The 16,419-nt window shown below is 41.0% G+C and overlaps 1 protein-coding gene across 2 annotated transcripts; it reads left to right on the forward strand.

Annotated features, from left to right (window-relative positions):
• Positions 1-15: 15 nt before the first annotated feature.
• Positions 16-16,301, forward strand: ZFYVE21 (zinc finger FYVE-type containing 21). 2 transcript variants are annotated; one of them, XM_035105147.3, is made up of 8 exons: positions 16-201; positions 2,365-2,415; positions 4,101-4,269; positions 5,325-5,400; positions 7,456-7,547; positions 10,743-10,796; positions 14,194-14,336; positions 15,570-16,301. In XM_035105147.3, the coding sequence occupies exons 1-8, from the start codon at positions 70-72 to the stop codon at positions 15,603-15,605; spliced, it is 753 nt and encodes a 250-aa protein (XP_034961038.1). In that variant the 5' UTR covers positions 16-69; the 3' UTR covers positions 15,606-16,301. The 2 variants fall into 2 exon arrangements, with proteins under 2 accessions (XP_034961038.1, XP_034961045.1); XM_035105154.3 differs by lacking the exon at positions 10,743-10,796.
• Positions 16,302-16,419: the final 118 nt, after the last annotated feature.

Below are 16,419 nucleotides of genomic sequence, written 5' to 3' on the forward strand. Positions count from 1 at the left end.
GGCGAGGGCGGCCTTGCCGCGAGCTGCTGGCTTCGGGCGAGTCGCCGAGCGGCGGCTGTGAGGCGAAAGATGTCGGGCCGGGAGGCCCTCGACGCCAAGAAGCTGATCCGCTCTCCCAGCGGGCTCCGGATGGTACCCGAGAGCCGCTCCGCGGGGAGCCCCTTCGGGTTGGAGGAGCCGCCGTGGGTGCCCGATAAGGAGGTAACGGAGGCAGCGCAGGGCGGGGAAGGCGAGGCTCCAGACGCTCCCTATAGCGATTCCCCTCAGAAATACCGCCTGAGGAATCACGGGGGAAGGGGAGACACCCCCCCAAAAAACCCCCATCCCTAACTGGGCTTGGCTCTCCCTCGCCTCGCCTGGAGAAGGAGGGCGCTGCCCTGACAGCCCCCCCAGTTGGGCCCTTCGCGGAATGTCCTCGCTTTATATATCATTTATTTGTTCGGTTTATATACCGCCCTCTGTATTCAGAAACCCCAAGGCGGTGCACAACATTAAGAACATAATTTACGGGCCATAATAATAAAGCATAATACAGAACATCGCGATAGCACAGTATCCCTGCGTTCCTGAGGGGTTGGACATGGACAAGCTGACCCTTACGGTCCCTTCCAATAATAAAATATGATCATGGTAGCTTCCCTGCAAAGTAGAAAGCCAGCGCCACACACTATTTTCAGCATGGAAATAATATCGAGAAAAAATTCCATGCTTAAAAACATAGGAAAGATTATGACCTCGGCTTTCGAAGCATCTGGGCAGGCTTGTCTGGACAAGAATGTTTTTAAGAAGCGCCGAAAGGTGTGGCAAGGAGTCCCTTGGAAGGTTTGCTGGACTCCAGCTCCCATGAACCCCAGTCCAGCAATGTCTGGAGGGTTATCAGTTCCTCATTCCTCCGCTTGAAATTGACGTGCTAGCTTTTTTTATTTGCAGGGAGGGTTTTTGTTGTGTGTGTTAGTGCAGCGGATGGGGGAGAGCATTCAGAAGCTGTATATCCCACCTGTAATCTGAACTCTATTCTGGTGGTAACCTGACCTGCTCTTTTCGGCCACCTCGTTCTGCTAATGTGTGTGGATTTGGCTGCTTCCTCACGCTCCGAGTTAAGGATCAGCAGCAGTTTGTGCTGGGTGTGGGAGCTGATGAGAAGCCAGCACAGGAATCTGTAGGAGAGGCTACGGTAAGTAGGGGATTATTTTGGCTGTGGAGTTCCTGAGACAGGTGAGAAGCTGGAAGAGGTGTGGTAACGGAAGGTCAGAGAGAAAACAGTTGCTGTAAGTGAAGATGGGGGATGAGTGGAGTTTAAACCACTTTCCAGCAAAAAGGTAGGAGTGGTCATAATTTATTGACTCATGAGCAAGTCAAGACCTGATGAAGACTGAAGATAGAAGCTGTGGAGTCTCAGAAGTAGGTAGAAGTGGCAGAGTAGCAGACAAGTCTTCTGAGGCAGCTGTTGCATCAGGGAACTGCAAGGCATGGGGGGGAATAAAGAGACAGAGCAACAGGAAGGTTGGGTATGTGTAAAGCAGTCAAAGAGGGAACACCCAACAGAGGTAATAAATAATGTTGGTGAAGGAGTCAGTTCAAATGCAGGGCTCAGAGGAGGGTATCGAGGTGAAGTGATGAGACACATGGCTGAATCTGAGAGAATGCTCTTCCACTTTCAGTAGCAATGAGCTACAGTATGCATGAGCTTAAAGGGCTTTTTGAGCCTTGAGGCCCTTTGCACCTGCTTAGCAGAACAATGGACTTTTATCATGCTTACAAAGGAATCAGGTTCTCCAGGACCTTCATGTTTATATGAGACAAAAGGATATGTGAAATAAATTTCTTGGTAATCACAGTTTCGCAGTATCTTTTATCGATAATAGCAGTATCCATTGAGGGGTCTCTTAGAAAGAAAAGTCACAGGTAAACTTCATGATGGTTTGCATATTCCCTGTTGTAGTCTGTGTGCTTTGTGTAGTTGAATCTACCATATGAACTATACTGTATATACAGCTCTAAAGCAGGGGTGGGGAACATGAGCCTTAAGATGTTGTTGGACTCCCAAGTCCCATTAGCCCTAGCCAGCATGGCCAGTTGTCAGGAATGATGGGAGTTGTGGTTTGACAATATATGGAGGGTCCCAGGGCCCGCTTCCTAGTTGTACAGTACTATGAAATCTTCTGCTTGAAAAGACATGGGCAGATGAGCTTATTCTTTAAATACCTTTCAGTAATGCCAGTTCTAACTTATGTGTGTTTTTCTACATACAAGGGACTAGGACACAATAGAAGTAAATGCATATAAATGGGTTGATGAAGTACTCAATGTATTCTTTTAGTTTTGGGCACAAGTCTTCCCATATTTTCCATTACTATCTTCTAGTGCCCCAGATGCATGCAGTGCAATGCAAAGTTTGACTTCATAACCAGAAAGGTAAGAAGATGAACACAAAATATACATCAAATTATGAAATTTTGTTCTGAGGCAAATTTGGCATGGTCACTGGCCATGATCCAGAATTAGCCATATGAATGTGACAGCTGGGCTCCTTTTGGGGGGAAGGGAAAAGTTTTCCCCTGAGCACTTTACTTATAATAGCTAGTGACAAAAGACACTCTTTAATTTTATGTTTTGATTTGTCCACCTTAAGCTGCTGCAGTGTGAATTGTATTGAAGCTCCTTCCTGTGTGCATATTTCAGTCACAGCCATTGTCAGTTGCCGTAGTTTAGCAAAACTTGAGTGAGCTGCAGTGAGCTTTGGACTTGTTCACTTCTCCCACTCCCAGAAAAAAAATCCTCTTTCATGACCAGGAGAAGTTTGGAATCATCCCACTTCTCCTAAACCTCTAGACAAACTGTGGTCAGCACTATAGTTTGTTTCAGTTAACTATAATGACTGTTAGCCACTGTCAGTTGAGACAAAGGGTTGTATTCAACTAACATCTACTCAGAATGCAGCTACTGAAATTAACAGCCATGACTAACTTGGATCCATTTATAACAATGGGTCTCCTGAGGAAAGTCCTTGACTGCAACAAACAAACAAAACAGAAACTTATGAATGCCACCTCTCAGCTGTGTAGGGAAAGGAAAGGGGGAGAGGGGAGCATGAGCCAGAGTTACAATGTCTTGATGTCTTATTAAACTATGCCTTAGCATGACACACAAATGTGGCCTTTACCTTACTACACATCAACTAGTAAATATTGCCACAAGGCTACCATCTCTTGCTAATTTTAAAATCTTGGAGTGGGCATCTTTGACACATCTTTAATCTATATTCAGCTTTTCCCCCAGACTTGCAATACATAATTATTCACTTGAAGTCATCCTGGGAACCAGTGACCACTCACTTATAGTGTTATATAGGATGTTCAGAGACTAAGATATGGAACACACTGTAACATATCACATTTTGACAGTAGCTTGTAGGTTTCTGCTCTTCCCCTGCAGTGAAGTTGAGTGCTTAAACATGTATTTCACAGTGTTGACACTTCAAGCATGTTGAATGTTGCATGCTTTATCAGAACAGGGAAAAGGGAGAGCATTTTAATGTTCTTGATAACTACAATTTCAAAGAAGTAGACGAGTGTCAGTAGAAGAGGGGAAGCAATTATTGTGGTGAATTATAAATCTGAAAAGGCAGAGCTTCCTGATTCACCTAGATCAAAACACACTTTTCCATAGTTTTCATTTTGACAATCATTCTGGCACTCTTTAACTACCGTGTTTCTCATATTATAAGACATGTCTTATATTTATTTTTTCCTCAAAAAAACACACTATGGCTTATTTTCAAGGGATGTCTTATTTTTTTCCTCCTCCTCCTGCCGCGGCCGGCATTGCTGCTGCGCCTATCACTGTGTCTTATTTTCGGGGTATGGCTTATATTCCTTGAATGCTTAAAAATCCTGCTATGGCTTATTTTATGGGTATGTCTTAAAATATGAGAAACAGGGTAGGCATCTCAAGGCTATCCCCTCCATCCCCCCAACACTGCATACTATATTTATCTCTCATCTGCGTTTCAGTCATATGCTAGAGCCATCGGTTTTAACATAAAGCTCCCACTTTGCTGATACAGTTTTTCCTTTGTTTCTCCTTGCCCTCCCCTCCAGCACCACTGCAGGAGATGCGGAAAGTGCTTTTGTGACAAATGCTGCAGCAAGAAAGTGCCTCTTCCTCGTATGTGCTTTGTTGATCCTGTGCGCCAGTGCGGTGAATGTGCTCTCATTTCTCAAAAAGAAGCAGAGTTCTATGACAAGCAGCTCAAAGTGCTTATGAATGGTAAGTACTAAGCATGGGCTGTCCATACGTCAGATTTTTGCTTTTTTTTGGCTGGGCATGGGAAATTAGAGTTGACTTTGGAGTTCTGTATTTAATCTAGCATGATAAATGACAGTGTGACTTGCTGTTTGACTCTATAGAATTTGTACTTAACTAAAAGGCAGTATTTAAAGGTCTATTTTAGGCAATTAATAATATCTGCTTTTAAAAATAAATTGTTATAATATCAGAAAGAAAGCAACCTTTTTTTAAAAAAATGGTGCTAGATAAAAGTGCAGTGTCAGTTCATGAAAATGGCAAATCTCAGTCCTTTTATATTGGCAAACTACTATGTTGCTATGTCAAGATTATTTTTCTTAGAAATGTCCATTGACACTTTTTAATGCCTATTCTGTGTGTTCAGCTTAATTTGACATTCATAAAACCATACAAAGTCAGCACCAAGCACAGTTAATAAAGATGGCATGTTCTGCATGTGAGTTTGAAGGATGAGTCTTATGTAATAGTGTCCCTTTATACATCAATCACATTTCAGTATCTAATACACACAATTCTTGCCCAAATTGTAAACATGCAAAATAGACCTCTATCCAATGTAGAAAACTTTTTCAATTTGTGCAATTTTGTTTCAGCTCTTTCAGAATATTTAGATTAAAAGCTAAATAGCATTCAGCATAAAGAGAACAAGGGATTTCTTTTTATTAATTTACACTGGAATAGTAACCTGCAAGTCACTCTTTTCAGTGCAAAAATACGGAATATTTTCCTCAGCACAATGCAGTCAGAAACGTCCTAGTTCTTCTCAATGGTAGCTCAAACTCCTAAATGACTTCATATCATATAATATTGTATTTGGTTAATCATGATAGAACATGCTGTCGCTGCTTTTTCACTTAAAGTCAGTCTGAGAATGTTTAATAAACTATGAATTCATAGCTACCTGTATTGAGGCAGGTTTAGAACCAGGTCTTTCAAGGTCATTATCTTAATTATAAATTCTAGGCAAATTAAGTGCATATTTTCCTTTTTCCACTCCCCGTTTCCTGGACATCTAGGTGCTACATTCTTTGTAACTCCAGGGACATCAGAAAAGTCAGAGATGATGGTTTGTCGACTTTCCAACAACCAGAGGTGAGAAGTGTGCTTCATTGGCTACTAGGACTTGCTCAGTTAGTCTTATTCTTCATAGTGCTGTTGCATAAGCTGCAATTCTCGATCCTTATTGCTGCCCAAGAGTTGATTTTGCCAGTCTCTGTTCCAGCTGTTATAACAACCTGTAGTTTGGGCTGTTGAAAGTTGCAGAACACTTCAGTTTGATTTGATATTGAGTAGCAGTAAATCTGTGATGTCCGAATCCATCCAAATAACAGCTGTCTCTGGGCAACTAGTGTAAGCATTTAAATTAACTAGTGTAAGCATTAAACTAGTGTAAGCATTTAAATTGTTTTCAAAGTAATGCATCACATAACAGAAGGCATCAGTAAAAACTGATAATGAATCAGTATGGCACTGGTATAAGTTTATAACCAGTGTTATAAACCAGTTATTAACCAGTTATAACCAGTATACGTTTCGGTGTAAAATTTTGAAAATACAAAAGTAACCTTGGGAGTGAGGTGGGAGGGAAACTCCATCAGGTAATTCAACCTGATTAATTGATATCTACAAGCTATTTTCATTAGGAAAAATCAAAGCAGTTTCATGATCTCCCACATATCTACAGCATCCATTCTTTCTTTTTGTGTATTTGGCTGCATCTTTCTGGTGACTCCCATGCATCATTCTTGCTGTAGATTCTGAGTGCAGTACCATCTCCTAAAACTCTAATGCAGTGGTTCCCAGTTACCTAAGTACTGTGGGCCCCCTGTTTGCAAAAGCCAAGCCATGGACCCCCTACTTTTGAAAATTTTGATAACTCTGTGGTAGTTTTTGTTATGTGAATGATGCTACATATCCCCTGGGTGGGTCACATGAACTACCAGTTGGGAACCACTGCTTTAATGGATTATGGATCGTTCACTATTTTTATTTTTACTCTTATGCAGGAACTAGAGGAGCAAACATTTCAGAAATGACCATTAGCCAAAATTGTATAGCTCATGGACAGTCCCACTGTTATTGGCCTTACCTGAAAGTAATTTTTACTGGAGGACAATCTACCGGATGGATAGATACTGCCATCTATCACCCATAGGATTGCAGAGTTGAGGAAGTAGATTGCCTTGCAGTGTGCAGACTCCAGGCCAGAAGTTGCTCTGGTAGGTCAAAGACGCACAGAAAAATGCAGGAGGAACACAGAGCAATGCAAATATTCATGTAAAACCAAATCAGCAATTTGCCTGCCCTGTGCTTCTTGAATTGCCAATCAGAGACAAGGTAGTAGTGCAATCAGAAAACCAACCTTAGACAGCTACCCTACCCACACAACAAGGGTGGGGTCTGATGGTAATCCTTGATGGTAAAGAGGGACTCCTGCCTGAATTTTTTATAATGGACAAATAGGTTTAGGATTTTCAAAATGGCCCTCCAAGACATGTCTTGTTTGGGCACCATGAGTGCAGTAGAACTCTGAGAATTACTCTGCAGAATTCACTCCCTCAATAGCCTAAATTAATAGAATGTGAAGAATCACCACCTGCACTATCTACCATTTCAAGAGGGACCTGGACACGAGGTGGAAGGAATCTGGTGGAAGGGACAGCAAAATTCACTGCTCTTCTATATAAAGAAATTTCCTGCACATAGCCTTCTGCTGGCATGCTGATTTACTAAACTAGAACTGTTCTCAGTGACATCTAGTTCCTATATTTGGGGGTGTTTGTGTCATGGCAGTTTTTAAATGAAGGAGCATTCAGTCATGAGTCGCCTACTTGCAGACTGAAGTAGTGCAGGATAACCACCTTAGTAACTTCTTTGTATCTGAAGAAGTGTGCATGCACACAAAAGCTTATACCAAGAACAAACTTAGTTGGTCTCTAAGGTGCTACTGGACAATTTTTTAATTTTTTTACTTATTTCACCTTAGTAACAGTTGTACCTAAATCTAATGATCTTTGCCATGCTTTGCCAATTTTAAAAAAGATCAAGGGATCTATATTAGTAAAACGTGTTTTTTACCAGTGTGACTCTTGGTACTGTGAGCCCTGTAGATTGACATACGGTGGTGTTCTCCTCTTTTGTGTGTAGATACCTATTTCTGGATGGAGAGAGTCATTATGAAATTGAAATTGCACAGATTTCCACAGTCCAGATACTTACTGAGGGATTTACTCCTGGAGGTAAATCTTGTACAGAATTAACTAATGTTTAACCAGCAGCTGGTAGTGTTTTGGCCAACCCTGAAGGCAGGATATTGCTCTGATACTTTGATTCAGGAAGCCTAGCCCAGTGTTTTTTGTACATTCGGAACTCAGTCCTTTTACCGATGTCCAGTTCAGTAGAGTTCTGTGTTAACTTAAGTGCAGACAAAAACAGTTGGCTGTTCCAAATCAGTACGTGAATTTTGGGCCCATCCCTATAGCCCACTGCTTTTTAACTTCCTTTTGTTGTCTTAGGGTTGCCAGGTCATAATGCTCCATTGACAGTAGAAGCCACAAGTAGCAGAATCCCCCTATCCAGGTCCAGACCTAGTAGTCATGTTTACTGTTGGCTCCCTCTATTGCTTTGTTCTTGTTAATAGTACAGGTCTCAGTTGTACTTTCTCTTTTCTTAATTTATTTTTATTTATTTTAAATTTGTATACTGCCCTTATCTCAGGGTGGTTTACAACAAAAAAAATAAGATAAAAAACAAGAACAACAAAACCACAAACCAATAAACCCTCATCTCACACCCCCTCCCACAAACATATTTAAAAGGCCTGGTTGAAAAGAAGTGTTTTCACTTGCACCTAAAGGGGTATGATGAAGGTGCCAGCCAAACCTCCCTGCAGGGAATGTTCCACAAATGGGGAGCTACTGTGGAAAAGCCCTGTTTTTGTGTTGCCACCCTCCTGACCTCTCATGGGGGGGCACAGAAAGAAGGGCCTCAGATGATGATTGCAGAGAGCTGGTAGGTTCGTATGGAGAGAGGTAGTCCTTTCTCATTGGCTAGATGTCTCCACTACCCATTTTTTTCTCCCTTTGCTTTTCAAGCTACTACCTACTTTGTCCCACTTCCTTTTGCCATCCTTCCCTTTACAAACCTTCCTAGAATTCCTCATTTTCTCTACCCTCAATAGACTACAGTGAGGTTTCTGCATAGCTCATTCTTGTCTTTAGTTCTCTAGCCTATTTCTCTATTTAACCTTGTTCTCAACTTTCCTTTAACACCCTTGCTTTTGAGTTCCATTCCCTCACTTTTTGTACCTTCTGGGACTTTCCCCACTCCTCTATATGAAATGTGAATTCCAAAAAACTTTTAACTCACCTTTCCCCCCATATAAGCTGAACAGGAAACAGCTTTCTCGTTCCCCAAGCAATCAGAGCCATTACACCCGTTCTAGATGCTTCACTGCCTGGAAAAGAACTGACTGCTTCTTTTCAGAAGGCACTTACCTCAGTGTTGTGAGGAGTTTGTAAATGGAGATCATAATCCTGAAGCACATACTGCAAAAAATAGGAAGTATAAGTGACTGGCAATGGTTAGCACAATGGCAGGCAGTTATAGCATCACAGAGAGCATGTTGACTATAGGGCATTTGTTTGCAGTCTGTGACAGGCTGCTAGCGACTTAGTTTACATGTAATCTGGAAAAAAGTTTCTAGCCCTCATGACTGCAGATTAATATAATGCTAACAGATGCTGAAGGATTAGAGGTGATGATTTTTTTCTTTAACCTTTGTGAGTTGCCTGCACATCAATCTATATTCAACTGTTAGCTTTTGGTTTTTCCCATTTGTGGGTAATGAGCGTATTAAAATGCATGCATTGTTTGCCAGGTGTAGTATCTGATATTGTCATGCTAGATAAGTTCACTAAAGTTATTGTCCTATAAATGTTTTAGTACCCTGTCTGTTTATGCATACATGAATTTTAGAATCATCTCTTTTCCTTGCAATTGCTTAATGAAAAACAAGAGCAGAGCATATTTAAAAAATGCAGCCACAGTTGTATCATTTTGTTTCATTGCTGAATCTGATTCTTAGATTCTTACTGTTCAAAGACAAGACATAACCACTTTTTTGCCAAAACCAACAGCTGTTTACAAAACTGTGAGGGTCTTGGAAGTGAACATTGTAACCTCCTCCTCTCCTCTTCTCTCTCCACCCCCCACCATGTGATGATATAGATCATTTCTGAGCATTAGTAAAGCCTTCTTGTTTTTATTTGCCAAAGAATCCTTACATAGCTCTCATAGAAACTCCACATAAAAAGAGCTTATTTTAATCAATGGCAGTTTCTTCAGCAAATTCAAACAACCAGTTAGGATTCATTTCAAAGCTTGCTGTTATTTGGCCCCAGGCGGAGAAAAATGCAAGTCCACATTTCACAAAGCACAGACAGTCTGATGATTTTAAATCTTACTTTATTAGGTCTTCCTCTGTGTTTTTAAAGAAGAGATACAAACAGTGGAGTGCTTTGCAAAATGCAAAACAGGCAATTTGTTGTGAAATGGATGGCTTAAGATTATTCAGTAAACAATGCACTGAGCATGCCCAGTGGGTTTTTAAAAAGAATATGCTGCAAATTTGGAACTCTGAGTCACCATTTGGATGCCTAGAAACTGCTTCCAGTTGCCAATAGCAACTGGGTAACTTGCTAAAAAGCAGTGCTGACAATGTTAATGAAAAATACATGGGTCATAATGCACCTAAATTTCATGGTGCTGCTATTCATGAAATATTTCTGTTTTGGTGGGTCTTGGGCTAATGTAGTGACTAAACATTAGTAACAAAAATGAATGCTTCTGATAAGCTTTAAATTGGAGATGGTATAGCCTGCTTAGCATGAAGGAAGAGGCGGGAGGGAGGGAGGGAGGGTTGGACTTGCTCACTTCTGGCTATTGCCCAATTCCCTGCCAATATGACCCCAGCAGATTACTCCTTGGAGAATACTGCTCTAAACAGGTTGTCCGCAGCTGCTCTAAACAATAGGCTGCTCATCACTGTCTCCATCTATTAATGACCGTGTTAGAGCAAACTCTAAAAAATGTCGCTAGCCCAGAGGCATGTCAATTTCATTTGGGACCTGGCTGAACTTTTACATTCTTGTAGTTTTAGTCACAGAAAAAGGAACAGGAGGTGTGGGACAAAGGAGCAAAAGTATAGTAAGATTTCAGACTAGAGATTCAAGCAGTATTTCTTTCAGTAACATTGATTGTATTTATGCACACTTCTGGCCTGTATGTTTCTTCAAAATGCTTTAATCCAACTGCAATCAAATCCTTTAAAACTTTGGCTGTGTATGAAATCTTCCTTTTAAAACTGAACACTTTCTCACTCATTTTTCTTGATTGATCTTTCTCCTCACTGCTTGCCTGCCTCCTTGATGTAGAAAAAGACATTCATACTTACACCAGCCTCTTGGAAAATGAACACATTATGGAAGGTCAGCACTGGAGCTCAGTTTCTTCTAAGCATGCTTTTTGTAGCTCCCATTCAATGCATGTTTTCTGCTGCAGGCTTTAGGGCAAATGTACTTGGGTAGGGTGGGGGATTAGTGCTAGATTTAAAATCCATCTATTGTCTGATGTTCTGGAGAAGGTTAAGCCCCATTTTTATATCCAGCTGGAACATGTTATTTTTTTAAAAAAAAAAACTGTCTGGCTCAGCTATCAGCTAACCTGTTCATATCTCCTCCTCCTCTGACAGCCAGGTTTGGACTGAGAGATATTCCATCAAAGAAATGAAAGGTAGAGGAGGAGTGGGAACAGCCATGACTTGAATATGATGGAATAGGGTACAAACAGTACACAGTAGGCTGTACTGTGTATATCAGTACACATTGGACCTCACAGATGACTAAGAATAGGTGCCTTTTGCAGGGTCTTATTCCAGTGCTGTGTACCTGATTATTCATGTCCATTGGAGAGATTTGTTTCTCCTGTTGTTGTTGTTTTAAAAGGGGCCACGACACCTTTCTGAAAGGAGGCTTTAGAGTTGTGTAATTACAAGTGAGATGGAAAGAAGCAGGAATACTGGGGAAAGCTTTCACTCAGCATGCCAGGCCTGGATAAATGTCACCAGTCCTGCAAAGGACACATGCATTGCAATTGTAAGCCTTGTAGATAGTTTCAACAATGGTCTTCTGTTGGATGTGGGGGGAGGAGAAGGAGAGCAATGTGGTGGGTTCCTTAGCTAAGCCTCCATTATGGCTGCCCTGTTGCATATGGCTGCCACCGCCCATGTGAGAAGTAGCAAATGGAGTGGATATTCTAGGCCCACCTTCCCCAACATGGTGCCTTCCAGATGTTGCTGGACTACAGCTTCCATCATCCCTGACCATTGGCCATGCTGGGTGAGGCTAATGGGAGTTGGAGTCCAGAAAAATCTGGAGGGCACCAGGTTGAGGAAGGCTGGTTTAAGAGGCATCACTTTTAATGCAGTGAATCAGTATAGTTGTGTGTGTTTTTACGCAGGGATATTTAGAATCTGATTGCATGTACCCACGCTAGTAAGTGTAAAATAAGTTTTTTAATGCTGCAGTTTCATATTATTGGGGGGGGGGGAAGTGTTGAAGCCAGCAGAGCTTCCTGGCTGTCATTCAGAAAGCACAGTAAGCAGTGAACTCTGATCCATGGATGATTGTGTGTCTTCTCCAAATGTAAACTAAACTGCTGTTCCACAAACCACTGTTTGTGCTCAGCCAAACTTTGTGGATTTGTGGAGTGTTGCAGGTCCAGATGTCTCCCCTCCTAGTTTTTTCTCATGAGTCATGCTGCCTTTCTGGAAGAGTTCCTGCATTTCCACCCTGGTTCCTAAATTGATTGGGGATTCCGTTTTAACATATTTTGCTTGGTAAAGAGAACTAAAAACTCCACTACAGTGATCTTATATGCTGTACAGTAGAAATATTTCAAAGCTTTTTTGAACTTTGTTTTGGGGCGGGGTGGGGTAATTCAATAAAGCACACTTAAACTGATTCAAACTTAGTTTTTTAAAGAACTTATTTTTATTGGAATACTTAAAAGATTTAAAGACATCATGATTCAGTAGCATGCACTTGGCTTACTATGGGTATACTGTCTGCTCCTGGATGGAATCTATCAACAGAATGGTAGGGAGGCAATTTTTGGCAGTTCTCTCCCATCTCCTCCTACATAGGCTTTGATGGGTTTGAACAACATTGGATACTAGTTGTTGTTTAAATTTTTAGTGAAAAAAGGTGCAAGGTATATTCATCTTAGCATGTTCAAGCTGTGCATTGGCTCTGTAGCTATTTCTTGGGTATAGCCATCTGGGAAAAAGTTAATTAGAATTTAAAAACTTGTCCTTGATGGGTATTGTATGATACTGCTAAAAAAAATTATGAAACACAGCATTTTTGGAAACTGGAAAGTCTTCCACAGAAAAATACAGCAACTGATAACTTTCCATAATGGGAAAAGTTTCCATGCCACATCATTGCTCATTGCTGAGTTAATCAGGCAGTGCCAAGACCATCTGCTCCCTGCTCCCATCCCTCTCTTTTGTCTTTTCTGGCTCAATGTGACTTATGTAACCTGCTGCTGTTTGCTTGCTTGCTGTTGAATCAGGTCAAACTGTCTCTGCCTTTTGCAACAATATTAAACAAGTCAAGACCTCAGCACTGTGCATGTCCGTACCCCCCGCCCCCGAAACTGAATAAATTAATGCAAGCAAAATTCAAAGAAGTATGATGACATTATTATTTATTATTATATTCTGCCCTATACCCACATTGGGACAGGACCTTTGCTTTGTGGAAATTCTTCTGGTACAAAGCAAGCCATGGAATGAGACTGTGGATGGAAGAATTCACCAGCTTCAGCTGAATCCTGATTTAAGCCCCAGGCTTGGAAACAAACAAATCAGACCTCAGGGTTCCAAATATGTACATTAATACATTTGATCAACTTGTATAATACTTATTGCAGAATTGACAGAGTGGGAGCAAAGAGGGTGATGATGCCCGTGTTTTATAATCCAGACCCATATATATATATATATATATATATATATATGTGTGTGTGTGTGTGTGTGTGTGTGTGTGTGTGAGCAGACTAGGCCCAGTCTGTTATGTGCAGTGTCAGCTCTGCATTTTAGTGCCATTTGCAGAAGGTATGCTAATCTGCAAGACGAAAGATGGTGTGAATTTGGAATTTCATTTCTGTACTGTGTCGTTTGATTATTTGAAGCCCAATCCCCTGAAGCCAGAGATTTTGGGTAAAGCATTCAGTGGCCCATGGATGGGACTGTTTCACTCTGTAACCATCTCCATCCACTCTTATAAACCTCCAATCCTTCTAATATAGCAGGAATCAGCCCATCTTCCTTCTGGTCACCTTTGGCAAATAACATTCCACTGAATACTGATACCTAGTATGCAAATACAGCACTTCTGTTGGTGCTGTGGGGTAGGATGGCTGTTGTTTGCCTAACACATTTAGTGTAAAATTCTTACAGACTCACCAAACATACATTCCCAAAACTAATGTTCTGTATAGTGTGTACACGGGGTATTGGAAATACAAAATTCCTCTCTGTTCAGCATTAAGCATGTTAACAAGAGCCCACATAACTGTGTGTGTGACTCAGAGCTAGGAGATCGGCATACTTGCTCTGCCACAGGCTTTTCTGCTTGTGGTCTTGACCATGTCACTACTCAGCCTGGCTACCTTACCAAGGGTTTTAGACAAAAGTTGGAATTAGACAAAAGTTGTATGGGTTGTAGCACCCCTGTGTTACAGCAGAGTGGAGTCACTCCACTCTGTTTGAACTAGAAAAATGATTAAACCCTCTTTTCAGTGGTTACTTTTTTCCCTTAGGAGGCAATACTCGCGCTACAGGTATGCTCCTTCTGTACAAGGTACCAGGGTTGGAGGAACTGAGGCAGTTTAGATTTACCGCTGGTGAAGACTTCAATTCCAACAAAAAGCTATCGGCTACTTGGCTGGCAGCCATGCATAAGGTAACTATTTGAACTGCTGGATCATTGTCCTTCTGTGTCATGAGCGGGGAACTTTTTTGGCTCCATGTGGTCCATATATCAGGGAGTGGGGCAATCGACCTATCATATGGTGGCATTATGTTGCATGATGGCTCACCTGTCGAAATCCCTTGCTTGGAGCAATGTTAAAATAATTGTGGGAGGAGACATTTCAGAGAGCAGTTTGCCAAACTTCTCTGAAGCTCCTCCCACTCTTCTTTTAACACCACTCCAGCTTCAAAGAACAAAGGGCTTTTAACCTTTGCCCATCAGCTGATGAGTGGAGATTTAGACCCTGGTGCCTTGGCTGCACAATCCTGTTTGCTGCATGAAACAGGTTGTGTATCCAATGCAGGATGAAACCTGTCATCCTGCCCATCAGAGGTTTCCCACCCCTTGCTCTATGTTATGTGGTTAGATGTAGAGGAATCAACACAGAACAGTAGGAAACTAGTTCATATGCTTGAAAGCAAAAGGTGAATGGGTGTTTAAGGTGGAGTGTGTATGTGTGTTTTTGTTAAAAGGAATGTAATAGCAAAACTATTTTAGAACTGCTCATTGTTCCTTTGGCCAACTGTGAAATTTGTTATAACACATGAAATAAAAATATATATATAAAATAACTGTTCATCAATGTACCAAGCAGACACGTACACAAGTGTACGGGCCACATGTGTGAAGCAGCACAAGAAGACAGCCCAGAAACCATTTTTGACTCCCAAACTGACAAAAATGTTTCTCTGCAAGGAAGGAGGGGGTGAGGGAACCTTCCCAGTGGCTCAGGAATTAAAGTGATTACCATCTCAAAGGAATGGCCAGACTACCAGGAAGAGCAATCAGAGCACGAAAGCTCATACCAATGACAAACTTAGCTGGTCTCTAAGGTGCTACTGGAAGGTTTTTTTTTTTGTTTCGAATAGCTTGGCAGACAGGGGATAAACAATGTACTCAGATTTCTGTTGTAGACCGATCTTTTCTGTGATGTAGGTATGATGTATCTGGGGGGTGGTTTTGGGCTACATGCCTTCTGTTTATTGCACAGATTTTGTTTATTGCACATACCTTTATTTCTGATTGTCTTGATCTTTGCACTTTCTAATGCATTGATACTCAATTCAGCCTGTGTGGATGTTCCAGAAAGACATGAGTATTTAGTTAAAGCTGAGTAGTACTGCTTTGCTATCAGCATTTCTCCTTTTTTTCCTTTCATTGCAGGCAGCAAAACTTCTTTATGAATCTCGGGACCAATAACAGCTTCTCCAGCTTGAGGGAAAAGATCAGCTCTAAAAATAAGCTTCTTACTACTTGCTAGTTGAAACACGGTAATAAGTATTTGGTAATAGGGATCCCCCACCCGCCCTTTCCTATCCCAGACGTGGTTCATCATGTGAGCACTGGCCAATTACAATGTGAGTATTTGACCTATAAGTATTCACTTTAGTGTGCAATATGTAAACAGATTATTAATGCTTTAAATATAGCCTTGCATCTATGACTTTATATTTTGTTAAATCTTGTCTGCACTTAATATGTAAAATGAAGTGTGACCTGCACTACTGCTAAGTATATAGCACAACTTTTTTGTAGTACAAATTATGTATACAGTGTAATTCATTTTTAAACAAGGAAACAAACTTTATTTGATGCTCCAGAGAATAATAGCTTTTCAGGTGTGTAGATCTCAGGTTCTTTTTCTCCTCATATCCAAATGATCTATGGAAATTTGCCTTAGATGTCATTTTATAGAAGCTACTCTTTCTTGTGGGGGATTTGTATCATGAGAAAAACTTTTTCTTTTTTGTAAAATACAATTTACCAAATACCACAATTTGTCCTGTGTAATCTTTTTGAATGAAGCTTCTAACGAGACTGATTTTTGAAGTTTTATATTCCTGCTTTTTGTGGTAATTCTAGCATTGGCTAATAAAGCCTGATTAAACACTATAAGCTTGTCTGTGGTAGTATTGCTGTTGACTATTGCACATGGGTTCATGCCAGGCTCAAACTGGTTACTGTGTAGACATGAAAGCAGAGGCAGGTACATTCAGATAGGTGCAATAAATGG

Source organism: Zootoca vivipara, chromosome 1 (genome assembly GCF_965207765.1).
Source record: "Zootoca vivipara chromosome 1, rZooViv2.hap1.1, whole genome shotgun sequence".
Lineage (NCBI taxonomy): Eukaryota > Metazoa > Chordata > Lepidosauria > Squamata > Lacertidae > Zootoca > Zootoca vivipara.

Coding starts and splice junctions, on each gene's coding strand:
- ZFYVE21 (XM_035105147.3), top strand. CDS start 70: ATGTCGGGCCGGGAGGCCCTCGACGCCAAGAAGCTGATCCGCTCTCCC. Junction 7,548..10,742: donor TGAGGGATTTACTCCTGGAG/GTAAATCTTGTA, acceptor TCCTTGATGTAG/AAAAAGACATTCATACTTAC. Junction 14,337..15,569: donor GGCTGGCAGCCATGCATAAG/GTAACTATTTGA, acceptor CTTTCATTGCAG/GCAGCAAAACTTCTTTATGA.